This window comes from Trachemys scripta, chromosome 1, assembly GCF_013100865.1.
Source record: "Trachemys scripta elegans isolate TJP31775 chromosome 1, CAS_Tse_1.0, whole genome shotgun sequence".
NCBI lineage: Eukaryota > Metazoa > Chordata > Testudines > Emydidae > Trachemys > Trachemys scripta.
In genome coordinates, this window is record NC_048298.1 from 243,912,659 (window position 1) to 243,932,284 (window position 19,626).

Genomic DNA, 19,626 nt, shown 5'->3' on the forward strand with positions numbered 1-19,626 from the left:
GATATCAACAAAAGGCCTACCTGGTATTATGCTGGCAGTGCTCTTAAGCACCATGGCCCAGATTCTCAAATATATCTAGTCACCTAACTAGTTAGGCAATTAAATATCTTTGAGGATCTGGGCCCATGGGTCTGATTTTCAGAAGTGCTGAGCACCCACTGCCTGCAGCTGAAGCAATGGGCCTGTGAGCATTCAGTAGCTCTGAAAATCAGGTATCGTGGAGCTGAAACTCCCTTCTTTTCTGTGGTTCAGAGGTAGGCAGTGGGCCTGAGTCAAATTTTAGTTGTGCCAGTTTTACACCAGGGTAACTCCACTGAGTTTGTTAGCACTCCTCCTGATTTACATCAGTTAAGCAAAACCAGAGTCAGGTCTAATATTCATCAGATGAGTGAACCCAGGGGAGCAGAGCTAGGAAAATCCTTTGGAATTTGGCTGTACAATGCTGCTTTCATTAATGCTACTTGGAGCAGTGTTAACTTCTGCTCCACAGCTTCTGCACTCCTTGGAGGGAAGGTGATAACTGGCTAAGAATGCGGGAATCAGTGACTATGTTGCCCCCAACAGTATTGCCAATCCCAAATGTTTGGAAATCACAAGACCCCAAAATTGCTTAAATCATCAGATTTTGAAAATAATAAATGCTTTTTTTTCTTGGACTTCTATTTTTTGAGGCTTCAGGGTTCATGTTTTCAAGCCTTTTTCCCACAATCATGAGGGCTTCTTTTCTGAAAGCTGAAATTCTCACATATTCTCACATGCCCATGGGAGCTGAGCAAAATACCACATATGGTGCGAGTTAGTACTGCTGCACCAAGCTAGCCTCGCTGCTGAGGGCAAAGGCAGAGATTAGAAAGGGCATGGTCAGCTGGGCAGGAGCAAGGACTTGGCCTTTCTGCCCCATGGCTTACCCCTCCCTTAGCCTGCCCTATTCAGGCCCACTCTGTCCAAGAAGTTCCCCCTGGCCAGAAACTTGAAGAGAGATGCTCTAGGCTGTTACAGTCAGGGCTGCTCCAAGTGGGAGCTATAATTAGAGTATTCCAGGCCTCTAACCACAGAGAGCCAGCTTGGAGGACTCTCACCACAGAGATGTTGTAGAACATAGTCCTCCAACCTACCCATGGCCGGAGACCTAGATTTAGGGCTAGAGCAATGCTGGACCATAACTAGGGAATAGCAGGCAGAGCCCACTTCCCATCCCAGTTAGTTTGCAAAAGATAAGGGCTATCCAATTAGGGATAGCCGGCAAGGCAGAGAATGACTAGCTGATGGTAGGAAGCAGCCAGATCCCCTCCAGATCAGGGCAAGTAGCCCAACCACAGCCCCTTCCTGGGCTAGGACAAGGAACAGCCAGGGACAGTGCCTCAAAAAGAAGCCAGTTACTTAAACACCAGCCCAGAGATATGCCAGAGCCAGCTAAGAGCTCAGAAATTCCCAAGTCCATAAAGCTTATTCCCTGATATAGCCCTGTCAGAAGTAAGTACTGGTAATCAAGATATTTGCTGCCAATTATGTAAATAACACAATGCATATTTATTATATATGCAAATTAGGATACAAATTATTTGCATAAACTCCAGATTCCTGAATCTTCAGCTTAACAGGTGCTCAGTTCCTCTGGAAGAATGCATTGAGTTATCTATTGTATGAGAGACTCAAATATTTTGTTGTAATATTTCCCCTTCTGTGTGTGTTTTTTGCATTGCATTTTTGACAGTATGTTCCCATCTGACATTGTCTGGTTTGGAAGCACTGTAAGACTCTAGCATTCTCTAGACTAAGTGTGACCAGATGAATCATGGGAATCATGATCTTGGGAGGGAGGTTTATGGAGCACAGCCTCTCTTGAGAATTGACTGTGGCTTGATCCATAAAATAGGATCCTGGCAATGATGATGATGGCACTGCTAATAGTGAAGTGGGTAGCGAAACACCATTGTACCATGTGCCATAAGGGAAAGGTGAAGTTAAATCCATTTTTTCCCATGGCACTTAGACATTTTGGTAATGGAAATATAAGAGAGAGATCTTCATACCCACAGTACCCCCCAAAAGTCTGACTATGGACTTGTCCACACGATGCTTTAGTCTGCACCAGAAGGGTGTAAATTCTAGTGCACACTAGCATGTCAGGGGTCTGTGTGGATCCTGCTAGTACACACACAAAGTGCCCTAATATGCATTAATGTAGTGCTATTTGAAATTGGATTACATTAATGTGCACTAGGAAACTTCTAGTGCATGCCACCAAGGTCCATACAGGTCAATTACTTTGCAACACGCTAGTGCGCACTAGCATTTGCATCCTCTGGTTTGGACTAAAGTACCATGTAGACAAGCCCTATATAAAGGTAGGGACGCAGTTTTTCTCCATTAAATAATTATATGTAAAAAAAATGACCTCACAAACAAAAGGATTCTTTAAAATGCATTAGAAAAGAAAGGGTATTGGAAGCTAGCCATTCTCACATTGAGTTGTACATTAACCTGCAATTAATCCAGTGCATTTCTGTGGGACTTACTGATAGAGTTAGGTACAACTCAGTGTAAGTAAGAGCATCAGAATCTGGTCTGAAGAGTTAATGCTGCTAATGGCAGTACTGGAAAGATGATGTTGCAAAATATTGTGAAAATGAATAAACTGCAGTAGAATAATGTCCTTACTTTTCCTTACATTGCTATCATCAATTTTTGGTTCCTTGGAAATTACAGTAGAACCTCTGCGTTATGAACACCAGAGTTACAAACTGAACAGTCAACACACCTTTTTTGAAACCAGAAGTATGCAATCAGACAGCATCAGAGACCAAAAAAAAAAAAAGCGAACACAGTACTGTGTTAAACATAAACTACTAAAAAAAAAGGGAAAACAGCATTTTTCTTCTGCATAGTAAAGTTTCAAAGCTATATTAAATCAATGTTGAGTTGTAACTTTTTGAAAGAGCAACCGTAATGTTTTGTTCAGAGTTACAAACATTTCAGAGTTACGAATAACCTCCATTCCCAAGATATTTGTAACTCTGAGGTTCTACTGTAGTAGATCTATTTCTGTATTATCTGATTTCTTTCCAACAGAGCTGGGTGAGGTCAAATGTAGTTGAGATCTGAGATGCATTCACATTAGATTACCCTAAAATATACAGTTATTTAACTAGCATACCCTAATTCCCTAAGGAAATCTATAATTAAATGCATGGAGATAAATCGTTCCCTTCAATGTAAATATCCATGAGAAGGACAAAGATAGGCAGAAAACCGCAGATTTGAGGCTGTGGAGTTTCCACTAAACCATCTCATCATGTGTTTGCTACTCTTTGTAGGCAGGAGGTGTGACCCTCTACTCCTTGTATATCCCAGTATGCACAGGAAAGCTCTGTGATATTAGGATATTCACAAAAGGCTGGGTCTTCATGCAGAGGCCCAGTACCTCCAGCCCAACCTTCCCTAGGTGGAAGGGGAGATTTTTTAAGGTGGAGCAAAATTACATAAAATAAAATACAAAATCATCTTAGTTAAGGAAGTTATTATGAGTTTAAAGGAATTGATGCCAAAACCACTAGGGTAGGGGTTCTCAAACTGGGGGTTGGGACCCCTCAGGGGGTTGCGAGGTTATTACATGGGGGGTCGTGAGCTATCAGCCTCTACCTCAAACCCTGCTTTGCCTCCAGCATTTATAATGATGTTAAATATATTAAAAAGTGTTTTTAATTTTTAATTTATAAGGGCGGGAGGGTTTCACTCAGAGCTTGCTGTGTGAAAGGGGTCACCACTGCACTAGGGGAAATCCTGGCCCAACTGAAGTCAATGACAAAGCTCCCATTAACTTCAGGAGGATTATGATTTTATATAGTGACTTTTCTCTGGCTCTGTCCCCTTTCAGGCCAGCCATGTCTTCAGCCCCAGAATCTGCAGAGCCCCAAATGCACTGATTTAGCTTGGAGGGGCTTCCATGGAGTTGGAGAAAGAGCCAGTGTCATTTTTGTTCAGATCACCACAACTCACATAGTAGAATTGTAGCGAAGGGAGCACGTTTTCTGTTGCTTTCCTCCGTTCTGTGGCATAAAGCAAAGGGAATGATATGGTCCAAAGTCTTTAAGAAACTGACTATGAAGCACTAAATTGCCATATTCAATGTAATCACTGCATTTTAGAAATTTGAAAAATAAATTTTATTCCTCAATAGAGAATGCTTGAGACCCAAGGAGTGACTGCAGAATGCCCCTAGGAAAGGTTCCACTGAACCCCCAGGTCTGCCGCCGACCTCATTAGCTCCGTTTACTGTTAGATGATCATTTGCTTTGACACTAGCAAAGTGGAATATGCGGCTTTCCTTAAATGTTTTTTGTCAACTTTTTCAAGTGACCCATTTATGTAATTGGCCTCTGGCTTAAATTGTTAAAAAATCTTTAATCCTGCACTGATCTAAAAGGTTGGACTGGCTAGCAGAACTAGCGCTCAGAGAAGTCTTTTAATAGCGGGGTGGCTTTTAAGATCTAAACATTCATTCTGAATCTTTAGCATTAAGTGGATTTTTAATAAAACCATAAGGCTTTTATGCTATCAGTTTGTCATTCTGTTACAATTAAAAGGCAATAACTGTCAAAGAAAAAACACATAAAAAGACTGTACAGATTGTGTCCTGAAATATGGCCTGCTTGGAAGGAGTAAATCTTTTTGCACGATCAGGCAGATTTACATGAACATTTGATTTTATTTTTGTATTCTGACAAAACAATTTTTAATCCTCAGCTAGTCAGAGTGGCTGAAGATTCTAATGCCTCTTACACAGCGTTCTCAGTCTGTAATACTTGGAACCTGCAAAAGAGCTCACAAGAGCACTTTCGAATACCAAAAAGAAACTAGCACAGATGTCATTATTAAATGTTTTTAGTTTAAATGGCACAAAGCTGCACAAAACCGATAGACTTTCACTCCTTCTCCCATTATACAAAGTCATTCATAATTTTATTGCAGATCATACATTTGTAGCAATTTAATCTAATTTGTATTTTTTCCAGGAGGCAAAGCCCATGTATTAAAAGCCACCTTGACTCTGGCTATACATGAAGTACATTCTCTCTTCCTTCCTCGTCCTACTTCTCTTCCTCAGACAATTAAATGATTTACCTCCAACTCTTCTTAGTGTAAAATGATATCCAAAGGTCAGTCTTTGAGTTTGTTTAGAGTTTTCTAAGGGATATATCAACAACACTCTTAACTCTTGTTGAACTAAATCTAAATACAATTCATACAAATAATAATATTGGAGAGAGAGAAAAAATCAGTGCCTGTACAGCTTCAAAATCTTGACAGTGTCTAAGACCTGAAGGACTAATGTAGTCACAGTCCATTGGGATTTTTGTCCCAGACCACACAGGGTCTGTAAGAGAATAAGATTATTTTAGATTGATGGTCTTTGTTCATATTCAGTTCCATTACCTAGGCAATACTGACAGTTTATCTCATTTAAAGCTAGACAGAGGTACTACAGCAGGAAATCTGTAAGTACCACTTCTCTGTTCCCAAGGGCAGTAAATGAAAGAACAAGATTGCTCTGATTGTTAGTAGGATGGGAGCCGGTGAGAAAAAAAAATTATATGCAAAGTGGATATGTAAGCAGACAGGAAATGAAGAATGATTGCTTAGAAGTGAAGAAAGAATTATTTAAGAATTGCTCAAAATGAAACTGCTTTTAATATTTCATAGGATACAGTTTAGTATTTTCAGCCACTATTTATTTATAGCAATTTTTTTTTAGTTCACTTAGCTTTATAAATGATTTAACAATACTGGAGATGTAGTATACGCACGAAGGAAAACAATTTCCTTGCTAAGGAGTCTTTATTTATTCATCATGCAGATTAGCATTAAGAGAGAATTGAAATGCTTTAAAAAAAAAATAACTTAAGCCCAGATCCTGCCAAGACTTATGTACATGCTTAGCTTTAGGTGCATGAGTAGTTCCATCGACTTCGGTAGGATTACTCAAGTGTAAAATTAAGCATATGCGTAAGTCTTCGCAGGATCAGGGCCTTAGGGTTTATTCTCATGCTGCAGGATCTGAGTAACTCTCACTAAATCAATGGGACTTAACTTGTCTCGCAAGGTGAAAGAGTAGGTCCCTTAATTAAGATCCAGTATATTTATTAACCTAAAACAAGAAACACACTTACATTTATTCTGTATTTCTGTTGATGCATATTTATCTATCAAGTGGGATGAGCGGTCTTATATATTGTACTGTTGTTTGTATTATATTATTTTTATTGCATAGTATGTATTTATAATTAATGGAACGGGAGCCCAGAGAATTGCATAGGCATCTACAGAAATGTTTATGAATCTAAAAAATAAATAATATATTAACATAACTATCAAAAATCATTTCCCTCCTTACTTAGACCCTTCCCAGCCTGGGGTCAGAAATGCATTTTTCCAGAATATACTTTCCCTGGCTAGTGTAGAATTTTTTGTCTGAGAACTGCACTAGACAAAATGTATTATCGAATAGAATTGGCTGAAAAACAGGGTGAAATTTGAGTGAAATTGGTTGCAAAATTCCATCTCTGGTTTTAGTCAACATTGGAAATTTTGATGAAAAAATGATCAATGTTTTGATTTCTGACCAGCTCTGCTATAAACAAGGGCCACACCTTAGTTTCTGCTTTCAGTCCAAAAGAAATCAATACAAATACTAATGTGAGTAAGATGAGCGGAATTTGGCCTTAGGTAGTCTATAACAGGGGTTCTTTGGAGTGGTTCAGTAGTTCCTTCTTCACAGTGTTCTCGGAAATTATACTAGAATCCTACTTGCAAAAACTGTTTTAAAAACATGGTTAGAGCTTTAATTGCTAATAGGCTAATCTGTTTCTGATGCACTAGTTGATGACACCATAAGCAACTAAAGTGCAGGAAAATACTCATCTTTATATGCTTGTGATGTTTGAACTGCTGCAGAGAAAATAAAAAGCTCTGAACTCAGGTCCTGGCAGGTAAGTTGAAAAGTAATTGATTTTCAAATATTTTGTGTTAGCATGCAAATGCATTTGTAGGCCACAATCCAGCAATCAGACCCATTGGTGCAGACCCATTGAAACCCCATTGACTTGAGTGGAGATCTACATGGGTGCTGGCATCTGCCCCAGTAGCTCTAATTGCAGGACCAGGGCCAGACTCTAACTGATTTCTGACCTTAGAACAAATGAAGTTCAAAGATGAATTGAAAATTATTTTTTTAGGAATAACTGTTGCTTTAAAATTGGACTAACATATTTTTTATTTAAAATATCTATCCTCCTATCCAGTCATAGGTATATGTCAAAATTTTCAAACTTGGGTGTTCAGAATTAGGCAGTTGATGCTTAAATCCATAGTTTGACTCCTAAGGGTTTGTGTACTTTAGAACCTTTGTCGATAAAAATTTTGTTGGTCAGGGTGTGAAAAAAAAACACAATCCTGACCAACATAAGTTTCGCAGACAAAAGCGCTGATGTGGACAGCACTATATTGGCAGGAGACACTCCCCCACTGACATAGCTACCCGCCGCTCATTGGGGGTGGTTTAATTATGCCGGTGGGAGAGCTCCCTCCTGTCGGCATCGAGCAGCTACACGGGAGACCTTACAGCAGTGCAGCTGTAGTGATATAGATGTGCCACTGTAAGGTCCGTAGTGTAGACATAGCCTAATTAAGTAAAAATGGTCTGATCTCCAGAAGGGCTGAGAATCCACAGTTCCTGCTGAAGTTAATGAGAATAACAGGCACGCAGGACCTTTAAAGGTCAGGCCACTTTGATTTAAGTGCTACACCCAAGGGTATGTCCAGACTACCCGCCGGATCGGCGGGTAGCGATCTATCTATCTATCGGGGATCGATATATTGCATCTCGTCTAGATGCGATATATCGATCTCCGAACGCGCTCCCGTCGACTCCAGAACTCAACCAGAGCGAGCGGCGGAAGCCGAGTCGACGGGGGAGGCGCGGCCGTCGATTCCGCGCCGTGAGGACGGGAGGTAAGTCGAAATAAGATACGTCGACTTCAGCTACGCTATTCCTGTAGCTGAAGTTGCGTATCTTACATCGCCCCTCCCCCCCAGTCTAGACCAGGCCCAAGTTTGAAAACTTGGACCCTGATCTGTACGATGATGGTTTATAGTTCTAGACACAGACACATACATACAACAATCACAACGGTTCTTAACTTCTGATTAGCTTTGCCAAGTGCAAAGCCATTCAATAGTATCATAATTGATCTAAGTACTAAGGTGCCAAACTGTGTGTTGCTGAAGGATAGTTAGATGATGTAAATAGCTTTTTGTGTTTTGCAATAAAGCGTGCTTTTGTTGTGCATGATGTAAAAGCAGGAGATGAAGGTATTCTTTTATTGAAGCAAACATGTGGAAAATTGCTCTAGATTGTTATAGTATAGAGCATCTCCCCTGAAAGGAATGAGGTTCATCTGTAGGGCAAACTCTAACTGTGTCACTTTATTGGGGTTACTGCTGGACTCTACACGGTCAAAGCAAATAACGTCATGTCCATCTAAACTATTATAAGCATGAGAGTGGCACATTTTCTCATCTGTAGTGTTATATTCTAAACTGTCACTAGGCATTAACTCAATCACTGGTGAAGTCCCACCACCTAGAGATGAACTCTGCCTCAAAATGATGTTTTCCACTTCACTGCCACTCGTATAGCAATTACTGGGTCATTAATATCATTGCATGCAATTAGTGACAGTAGAATGAGCAAGAGTGGGCTTTTTATTTTGTTTTTTGTTTATTTAATATAAACATTTTACTATAACCTTTTCTCATCCAAGGGCTTCAGTCATAAACCAGAGAGATTTTAAAGACAGATACATATCGAAGAGGAAGCTGTTGAGTTTGCGTGCTATAGAAAATATTTTCCTGTATAATATTAAAGCTCATGGTCTTGTTTCTAGCCAGCCTGTTTGTCATTAGGGACAATCAATGTAACCTGAATGCTAACTAATTCTATTAGTTCTGTTCAGCTGAACTGTTAAGCAAAGCTCATTGTGGCAGTAAGGAGGCATTTCTTTCTATCCATGTGGAGTTTTTGCCAGCAGAAAGAAGGGCAAACTGTGTAAAATATCTGTTCCTGTCTGATGAAGTTAACTATCCAGTAATCTGCTTTAGAAACAAGTTATAAAGTGAATACATTTTAATTAGCAGGTTTACATCTGCTATACAGTTTAGTTCACCACTCACATAAACATAATTTGTTTGTATAAACTGTAGGAAACCATGTGTGTGGTAGACATGCGTAGCTGGATCACTATGGCAAAAAGACAACATTTCCTAGAGTGTTCTTCATGAGAACCATTTAACGGAAATAGTGTTGGAAAAAAATTAACTCTAATGAAAGATCTTAGAAGTATAAATAATATTTTTTAGCAATAAAGCCTTGAGGGCTGTTCTCTTTAATTGGCTCTGAACCTTTACAACTCATTTTAAGACACTTGAAACAATAATAGTTTTTGGTGGGGAGGAGGAGGTAGTGATTATGGAGGACACAAGCAAATTACTCCATATCACCTCATACATTTGTCCAATATCCGTAAATAGGAAGGGAAGCAATTTAGGTCTGATCCTGCTTCAGCTGTAGTCAAAGGGGGTTTTGCCATTAACTTAAATGTGACCAAGATCATGCATTACTGACATCACTATTTGAACTTCATAAGAAAGAACAGATATTTTGGGCTGAGCATGGGTAGGTACTTGTAGTCTTGTCATTCTCTGTTGCATTGCTGTGGACAATGACAGGTGGAGCCTGTGTTTTACAAAGACAAGTGTGGCCCCTGAAATGCCTGCTCATGAGATCAAGATGTAGTTCTGAATCTTTTGGGCTTTCACGTGGTTACTGCACTTCACCCATGGTATCCACTAGTCTGGAGATGAAAGTGATACTGCCTTTCTCTTCAAGATTGACAGGAGGAAGCAAATAAATGTAGAGCTCACAAGCAGCATCGGGCTCAGCCTCATTGAATGCCACTTCCCTTAAAAGGAAAGATGTAAGTTTAATAGTAATAATAATAATAAAGGGTCCAAGTCTGCCACCCTTACTCAAGTTGTGTAATAGCATATGCCATTGGAATAAGTGGCATTATTCACTGACTAAGGGTTGTGAATAAGGGTTGCAAAATTGGCATGTAATTTATTCCCCAACCTGCAGGTATATACATATGTGCTAACTTGACTCAGTGGGGCTACTCATATGCTTAAAATTATGAGTGGGTGTCAGTATTTCCAGTGTCAGGGCCTAACTTTGGTACCTTTTATGGATACAGTTTGGAAGCTGATTCCTTGTTTAAACAAAGCTTAGAGTCAGTAGATTTTTTAAAAATGTGTGTTAATATTAATCTGATGATCATTGTAACTACAAGCAAAAGTAAACTATCAGCAATCTGTAGGTAATTAAAATAAACAGATTTTATCCCCACTGTAAAATTTCTTACAGCCCATCAAGCAGCGTGCCTGCTGACTTACCCATTCTTTGGTTAACTGATCTGAATGAGTTTCTTTAGTTGTTCCAGACTCATGAAGATCTGGCATTAAATAATCTGTTTAATTAAAATACTCTTTATATCTCCTCAGCTGCCTTGTCCATCATCCTGGCTGTTCTAGAAACAACTTTCTTGATTTGTGCTTATTTTGGTATGTGGTTCTTGGTGTTCTTAAACCTGTCTCGTAAATGTACATAATTTATGGGAAAGAATTATGTATTTGGTGCTTTGCTGACAAAAGTCTTTAAAAAGACCAAAAGTGAATGAAAGCAGCTAGAGTACACATACAGGATGCTGTGGCAAAGGAATTTTCTTTTATTAAAAAAAGCCATGTACTTAGTGATCCTGTGAGCACATATTAGATCAAGTATACCTTTTCAATAAGAATAACTTCTTATTACTGTTGGATCTACAGTTGGCTTTTTTTTATTGCTGCTCTTGGGTTTTTCTGTTCCTTTTTCTATCTTCAAGAATAGCATTGGGTGAAAGCTGGATAAGAGATTTTTAGGGTTTTGATTTTATTTAACTGTAATGGTAAGAACCCAAATTTCAAAGGCCTAGATAGTGACTTAAGGTACAGTTCTGAGCAAGAGGTGGCACACAGAACTCACTACCCCAGGAGTATCCCTCGGAGGCTTTGTATCTCAAATAGACCCTTCTAAGTCACAATTCCTTCCCAGCTTGGCCCTTACTCTGGCCTACACCAGTAGCAAATTACAACAACCTCTGTGTCTGCAATGGTTCCTTTGTGCTGTTCCTCACACTAGGTGGTGCAGAGCCCAGGCTGCACCCGTTCCCCCACCCAACTTCTCAAAGGGAGGAAGCAGGCACTCAGCCGTGAGCGCTTGCTCATCTCTGCATGCCCAGACACAAGGTCTGAGAAGGCGGTGCTGGCATGTTGGGAATGGGTGTGATTTTACTTCCCTCGGTGGGTGGGTGTAGTCCATGTCACAATCCAGCCTTGAAGTAAATTGTTACAGACTTTTTTAGGCCGAAGGACATGTCACTAATGTGGCCTATTTTGTAGCTTAAAAAGCATGGAAGTATTTGTAACTGTGACAGATATAAAGGTAATTGTGACAGATACAAAGGCCTAAGACTTTGTTGTAGTAGCATTTTCCTAGAAGTAATGGTGGTGGAGTTTTTAATTTTGTACTGTATATCTTTAAAAGTGAATGAGCCTTGATTTTTGTGACTTTGCCTTCATTTCTAATCTCTTTGTGAATGAAAAGCTATATAGAGGCACAAATCCAGAAGCTTAATTCTCCATCTGATTAGAGCAAAGTTACCAACCTGATTGGTTGAAAACAGCCAAAGATCCATGGAGCGGCTTAGCCTCCTGGGAGGCCGAGTAATAACAATCAAATGAAGACATATTAAAATGTAATATTACTTCCTCTCCATGGGGACTGTATAAAAATCATAGCCAGGAACTATTCTTGTCTGCTGATTCTGTTTCAGTCACTGATTCCCTGCCTCTGCATTTATGGCTAATGCATTTCACACAATAAACAGGGATTGTGAAGTTTTAAAAGCAAATAAATATGAAAGATCAAACACTGATTTATGACTTCCAGTGGCTTTTTATGTATTTTAAACCACAGCAGGCAGAACTAGAACTGGATGCTTTGGTCTGAATAATTTCATCACCTCCCATGTCAAATCAGGGGATATATTGAGAATGTATTTTACAATTAGTGAATAGACATATTTCACGTTCCAAAAGCAAGAATTAGTCAGGTCTCTTTAACTGCCATTTCTTAAAAATCCAGTGACACAAATCTACAAAACACTTTGAGCCCAACCCTGTATTCCTTGCACTCTGACAACTCCTATGAACTTCAAGTAATTCTGGCTCATGCCACTAGTATAGTGATCAAACATCAATTTCAGTTTATTGTTGAAAACGTGTTAGTCTTAAACTTTGGACAGGGAGAGTTGGGATTCATAGAGATTTAGGCATCTGTTTGTTTCTTTAAAGGTTGAGTATAGGCTCTTGCTTACCAACTGCCTCATTCTGCTTCTGACTGTAGTCAACAGAAGTTTTGCCATTGACTTCAGTGGCGCATGACTGGACTTCAGAAGCTCAGATGCACCTGTGTCATCCAAGGGGGGGGAGGGAGGAGTAATGAATGCTGTTTTATCCAGTTAGTACTGTTGTGCGTATTTTCAGTTTACTGGAAGATGCTGTTGACACGATATAACAAACGTAGAGCTCAATCCTGAAAACACACCTATGAGCAACTTTGTTTAAGTATGTAATTTTTTGCAGGATTATATAGTTTTTCTGATGATAAATGTGACTGGTTGCCTGGGATAGACCACACTGAGAATGCCACACTCAGGACGGACTGCAAGAAACTGGGCAGACAATCCCCCAAAACTGGTGGTTTATTCTATAATTAGATTCACCAAACCAGTAACAAAGGTGCTTCTGTAGTAACACACTGGTTAACCAGAAGCCACACTAAGTCCCCTTTTAGCATTCCAGTCCTTGGTTCCCATTCAGACAAACAGATCTAAATATAGTGAGAGGTTACTGAAAACCCAGTTCACCATATATGAGGTTCTACCACTCCCAAGGGATCAGACACATGCCCCTTAGGTCAATATAAATCTCAGATGTTAGCCAAATATCATGCTGTCAGCCAATGCTTAGTAAACTGACTAGAGATTTTATTAACAAAAGAAAAGAAGAAAGTTATTGAATGGTTAAGGAATCATATACATAAAAGTGATTTTCAGTGTTCATAGATCAGGATCATAGCAATGATGAAATAGATTGCTGGCTTGTAAAAGTGTCTCTGGTAACTTCCAAAAGATTGGAAGGTCCTCAGTCCATAGTTCAGTATACTTCTTTTTAATTGTAAATCCACAGTCCAGAGAATTGGAGCAGGAATGAGGGACAATGGAGATGTCTCAGATGTCTTTTATATCCTCTGACTAGGGTTGGTAGGTGTCCAGTTTTTGACTGGAAAGTCTGGTAAAAAAAGGGGACTTGTCAGTGTCCAGTCAGATGTACTGACTGGATACCAAAAGTCTGATTACCATTGGGGGGAGGCACCGGGTCATCAACCTGTGCCAGCCCCTGCTCAACCGGGGCTGCCTTCTACCTGCATCTTGTGGGTAGGCAGGTGTCAGGCTGCAGTTCCTGTCCCAGTTCCGGAGCAGAGGGAGTCCAACGGGGTGGTGGGGAGGTGGAGAGGATTGAGTGACAAGGATGGGGTGGGGGAGGGAGGAGAGCAGCGAGTGATGGGGGGAAGGGGAGAGGAATGAGTGGAGCAGGGCCTTGAAGGAAAAGGCAGAGCAGGGGCAGGGCCTCAAGGGAAGAGTTGGAGCAGTGGTGGGGACTTGGGGGAAGAAGCGAAGCGGGGCAGGGTCTCAAGGGAAGAGATGCAGCAGCAGATGGGGCCTTAGGGGGAAGAGGCAGACCAGGGAGGTCCAGTTTTTAGTAATTAGAAAGTTGGCAACCCTACCTCTGCCACATGCATGGAAATTTACTGTCCCAATCAAAGCCCACAGACCCTGAGTATGGAAAGTTACTGACAAAGATGGAGTCTGAGGTCACATGTCCACATCACATGCCCTTACATATTTTGTTGAATCTCAGGGATGGCCATTGGCTCCTTGCTGTCTGAGGCATCCTCAGAAAGAGCTTTCTGAAGAATGTATTCTTAATGGCCTATCAAGCTTGAATAGCTTAGAGTCATAGACTTTAAGATCAGAAGGGACCATCATGATCGTCTAGTCTGACCTGCACAACGCAGGCCACAGAATCTCACCCACCAACTCCTGTAATAAACCCCTAACCTATGTCTGAGCTATTGAAGTTTTCAAATCATGGTTTAAAGACTTCAAGGTGCAGAGAATCCTGCAGCAAGTGACCCGTGCCCCACGCTGCAAAGGAAGGCAAAAAACTCCCAGGGCCTCTGCCAATCTGCCCTGGAGGAAAATTCCTTCCTGACCCCAAATATGGCGATCAGCTAAACCCTGAGCATGTGGGCAAGACTCACCAGCCACACACCCAGGAAAGGATTCTCTGTAGTAACTCAGATCCCACCCCATCTAATATCCCATCACAGGCCATTGGGCATATTTACCGCTAATAATCAAAGATCAATTAATTGCCAAAATTGGGCTAGCGCATCATACCATTCCCTCCATAAACTTAACAAGCTTAGTCTTGAAGCCAGGTATGTCTTTTGCCCCCACTGCTCCCCTTGAAAGACTGTTCCAGAACTTTACTCCTCTGACGGTTAGAAACTTTCGTCTAATTTCAAGTCTAAACTTCCTGATGGCCAGTTTATATCCATTTGTTCTTGTATTCATTTATTCATAATGGGCTGGTGAGACTGAATGTAAACTATGGCTGTGTCTACACTAGAGACCTTACAGCTGCACAGCTGTACCGATGCAGCTGTGCCGCTGTAAGATCTCCTGTGTAGCTGCTCTATGCTGGTGGGACAGAGCTCTTCCGTCGACATAATTAAACCACCCCCCAGTTAGGGGCGGTAGCAGTGTCAATGGAAGGGTGTCTCCCGCCGACATAGCGATGTCCACACCAGTGCTTCTGTCAGTGTAACCTATGAGCGACTTAAGTTTTACTGACAAAAGTGCTAGTGAAGGCATAGCCTACCTTGTTGATGTCACCCCAAGAACAAAAACATCTGAGATACAAATACCGAGCCAATATTCATAACTTCAGATACAGTGATGATACATGGATTTAACCAGCGTAATCATACTTGACAGATCGTAACTTTTCCATTGACACCTTACATGATACACTTTCTACAAGATTTGTTGCAATTGCATAACAGTGGTAGGAACAATGATACAACTGGTCATCTTCAAGCATACTGCATCATTTAATTAGAGCCTAATAAATTAAACATTCATTGCACTTTCTTCTTAGCATGACAATAGACTGTCAGATAAAATATTTGGAGCAAATGCTCCTAAAGCAGATCAGGCCTAGGCATAGAAAATGCACATTCTTTTTTTAAATAAACTGAGTGGAGAGTTTAAGATTTTGGTCCAATATTTTATAAACACACAAATCTCAGATTAGCAAGTGCACTTCAAAATATAGTTAATTATTTTTGTGATTTCATGATCATTACCTTTAATAATATCACAGAAAAAACCTTTATTAATTGTTTTAAAAAATTCTTAGGAATCAGGATGCAACATTAATGTAATTAGAACTCCAGGGACAGGGTTACCCACCTGAAGTATGCGTGTGTGTGTAATGGAGGAGGTTTAGATCACTGGAGATGTAATTTTCACTCAGAGATCAAATACAAAGACAGCTGCAAGTGTTCTAGGAATATTTTGCACTTGTTCCCTTGTTTGACTTCTGCATACTAAGCTTTTGACAGGAAACAGTGTTTTCTCTGGTATCCCATGTTATTTTTCTCTCTCAGTGAAAATCCTTCATCTTCTTGAATCTTAAAACTGTTTAAAACTGCCCCGTCTTCCTCCCCACACACTGGGATATGTGAGGTGATATCTTGACAGCCATAATGAAATTTTTCAAATAATGTCCTCCTCCAGCCTTGACTAATTGTTAGTTTAATTAAGGGGAGAAGCTGCTTTGCCTCTGGAATATACTTCACTGAATACTCCTCCTTCCACAGGATATGGTGTTCTCGCCCCTAAACTATAACATCAGCTTTCAGAAAACCCCTTGAAGGACAGTAAAAAAAGTGAAAACTCCTGCAAATTCATTCATTCAGCATCAAAGCTAAGAAAGCATTCTTTTAGTAAGCAAGCAAGGCAGTTTGAACTCTGAAAAGCACACATCAGCTTTGTTGTAATATTGGGCTATCTTGATGGAGACCGGGGATTTGTAATAGTTTTGCATTCCTATTGCCATCTTACTTTCCTTGTATTAGACTGAGGTTAAACTGTAAGTCTTCTAATTTTATTGTGGTCTCCGACAGTGTAGGTTAAATCAGACAGATTTTTAAAGGGTACTGATATTGAGAAGGGGCTGTACTCTATTCAATTAAAACCTGAGAATGTGGAGTTTAAAGTGATTGTGAATCTCTGTAGCCTAGATATAAAAAACAAAAAACAAAACTCACAAACAAAACAAAAAACAAAAAAACAAAATAAAGTCAGTGTTTATTAGCTGTACTCTCAGCTGATGCTCAGTTTTGATATTTCTATTTACTACTTTTTTTCCTGTCCTTGTGCCTGTACATTGGCAAATAGGTCATAAAAAACACTTTCAGCAAAGACACATTTGATTTATGTCCAGAACTAGTTCTTAGTATTGATTTTTTTTCCCTCTGGAAAACAAAACAAAAAAACCCAAAACTATATGTCTCCATTATTTTCTGAGTCTGGCAATGCAATGGCGCATTTCAGATCTGCTTTTATCTTAAATTACTTATTGTGGTGTGGGTTGTTGGGTTTTATTTTTTTCATTTTCAAAACTTTTTTAAAGCAAAGATTAGAAAGTTTCAGTAACTTTGTTTGTGATGATTGTGCGTGCAGTGAGGGAGGGGAAAACAAGATTAGTTGTAGAGGGGGAAAAAAATGGGAGGGCCCAAATATAAGGAAAGGAAAGTATAGGAAAAGGAGTAACAAGTTGGAAATTTTATAGGGGTGGGGGGAAACAGGTTATACACAAAAGAGGCAGAAGTAAAACAAGAAGTGGATCACAAGGTAGGAAGGTAGGTTCAGTGTAAAGGGTATATAGCCAAGGAGAAGATTAAAGCAGAAAAAATATTAACATGGGACTGGGAAGACACTGTGAAGGAAGTAGGAAATACACATAAGCTATATTAAAAGCAAATCCCAGAGGAAGCTGAAAGGGGAGGGGAAGGGGAACTGAAAACAAAGAGCTGGACAGTGTGAGGCCCTTGCTGAATTAGGTCCTCAGATGAAACGACTGAGTCTAGAGGAAGAAAAGTGCTGTTTAATATAAGCAGTCCATGGGAATCCCAACAAGTAATACAACTGGTATCTGTTATTTATTTTTTTGCATTAGGTGGTCTGGCATCAGTTGTGTGTGTGTTTTGGGAAATAAAGGGAAATGGACAAAACACTCATACAAATCATGAAATGAAGTAGATTTACAATCATCCCCCATTATTAAATACTGCATTGTTGTTAATGTATCTGGTTAATCTGCAGTACTGTCTGTCAGGAGCATACTTATAAGGATGTGGCTAGTAAAGGATGCAATACATTGTAGTCCTAAGAATACAATACAGTATAGTATCAGTGTAGCATGGAAGAAAACTGATCTCCCCCTCTCCCCCCGAATATTGGTGATAGAGTAAAATCACGTAGACTCTGACTTGATTTGTATGAGTTCCCGAAGTGAGCTGTGCTTCGTACACAAATCAGATTGTAATACCAGCTAGCAGTGGGCTGCAAGTGGGTATGTGGAGTTCAAGCAAGCATACAGATAAGAAAGAACAATTTAAACATGGGGGAGACACTAATTTGTTTGTAGAAGCTGAAAGGTTTCTGTTAAAGTAGAACAGTTTTTAAAAGCCCTAAGAAAAATAAGATTGTATTAAAAAAAATAAAATACTGATTTCCAATCAGTGTGGAATCTCGGATTTCACCTTGTCTTTTGTATGTGCACATTTCCTTAAACAGGAGATCTGTCACAGAGGAAGCAGGTGTACTGTGGTGATTATTATGATGTTGCTTTAAAAAAAAAAAAAGTGAATTAAGTACTTTGCTGCTTTGAGCCTGGCAGGGCTTCTTTTTCAGCTGACTCCATTACCTTTATTTGGAAGGTGATGCCATTTCATCCAGGGGCATAATAGAAAGTCAGTCAATTATGCATAGAAGAAAAGGTGGCTGAGTAAATTTGAAACCTGATAACTCATTCCAGTGTTTGTATATAATGTATGACTTACCGATGTATTCATTCTTTTGGCTTTCAACATTTCACAGCTTTTCCTAGGTCAACCTGAGCAACAAGAACAGATTCCAGTAGATTAAAGGACTCCCTGTTTTCAGGCATGCATATTCACATCACTTTGCCTACTGATTTCCTGAAATCTTTTTTTTATTTTTCTTTTAATCAGCAACATCAAATGGGTCATTAGAGGGCCTGGATAACCAGGAGGGAGGGGTGTGCCAGACAAAAGCCATGAAGATCCTCATGAAAGTTGGACAAGGTAAAGACCATCTGCTGTTTCATGAAATCACTTTGATCAGTCTCAGTACCCCACTTAGTGTGCAGGCTTCTTTTAATAGCATAGAACAGAGTGCCAACTGAGTCTAGTTTGGTCATTCTTCCCTTAGATTTTGCGAGCAAAGCCTATTTTCTGTACCTAAGCTACTGACAGATTTCTACAAGAGGAGCGCTAATGTAATAAGATCTCTTTATTGTAGAGCTCTCTAGAAGGGAAGGACAGCCAGTAATAATGCATTTCAGTCATTTTTATTTGTATTTTAAAAACAAACCCACCACTTCACAGTTCATAATTATTTGGAATAAATGAAAGGAGGGAAGCTAATGTTTCTATAGTTTTTTTTGTTATGAATTCTAACTACAGAAGAGGTTTTTGTTCATTGTCTCTTTATATATAGATAACCTATTGTGCAGAAAGAAAGAATTATTCTTCTAATTAGAAATTGGTTTAGGAGTCACTCAACTTGCTCAGTTAAACTGAAATGTCATCTGCAAAGCTTTTCTAGCCAATTACAGGAATCCCTATAGTTTCTGCAGATGGCCTCACAATCTAAACCTCTGAAAAAAATCAATTTTGCTTTAAAAGGAAAATTATATTCTTCTATCTCGTAGCCCTTTGCATAAAGAATCTTTTATTCAAAGCTAGTCTTATCTCATGATATATAGCAGCCTTATAAGATATACTTATCTTCAGTTGTCTAAATTGAAATCAATCATTTTTCTTTTGTACAGATCCCAATTCTGCTGGATCACCCCGTAATACGGGTCCAACTAAACGTCCCGAACAAGAAGCTGGTACCAATGGAAAAAGCTCCACAACGAGTCCATTTGTAAAGGATAATTCAGGTACACATCGGGATTTTTTGGTCTTGGGAAGTGCCATTTTAAGGGATTTTTTCCATTCCTTACATCATTATTTTAGCATTGGAATTT

General features: G+C 39.6%; 1 protein-coding gene across 3 annotated transcripts in view; it reads left to right on the forward strand.

Annotated features, from left to right (window-relative positions):
- Positions 1-19,626, forward strand: part of EFNB2 (ephrin B2) — a 56,256-nt gene that overhangs the window by 28,351 nt on the left and 8,279 nt on the right. For 2 of the 3 annotated variants that reach the window (XR_004644044.1, XM_034758185.1), the window contains exons 3-4: positions 18,584-18,676; positions 19,426-19,539. Coding sequence is in view for 2 of the 3 variants with exons in the window: in XM_034758185.1 (XP_034614076.1) it covers positions 18,584-18,676; positions 19,426-19,539 (207 nt within the window). In the remaining variant the exon portion in view is untranslated. The remainder of the gene's footprint in view (positions 1-18,583; positions 18,677-19,425; positions 19,540-19,626) is intronic. The other variant, XM_034758186.1, reaches the window with a different exon arrangement.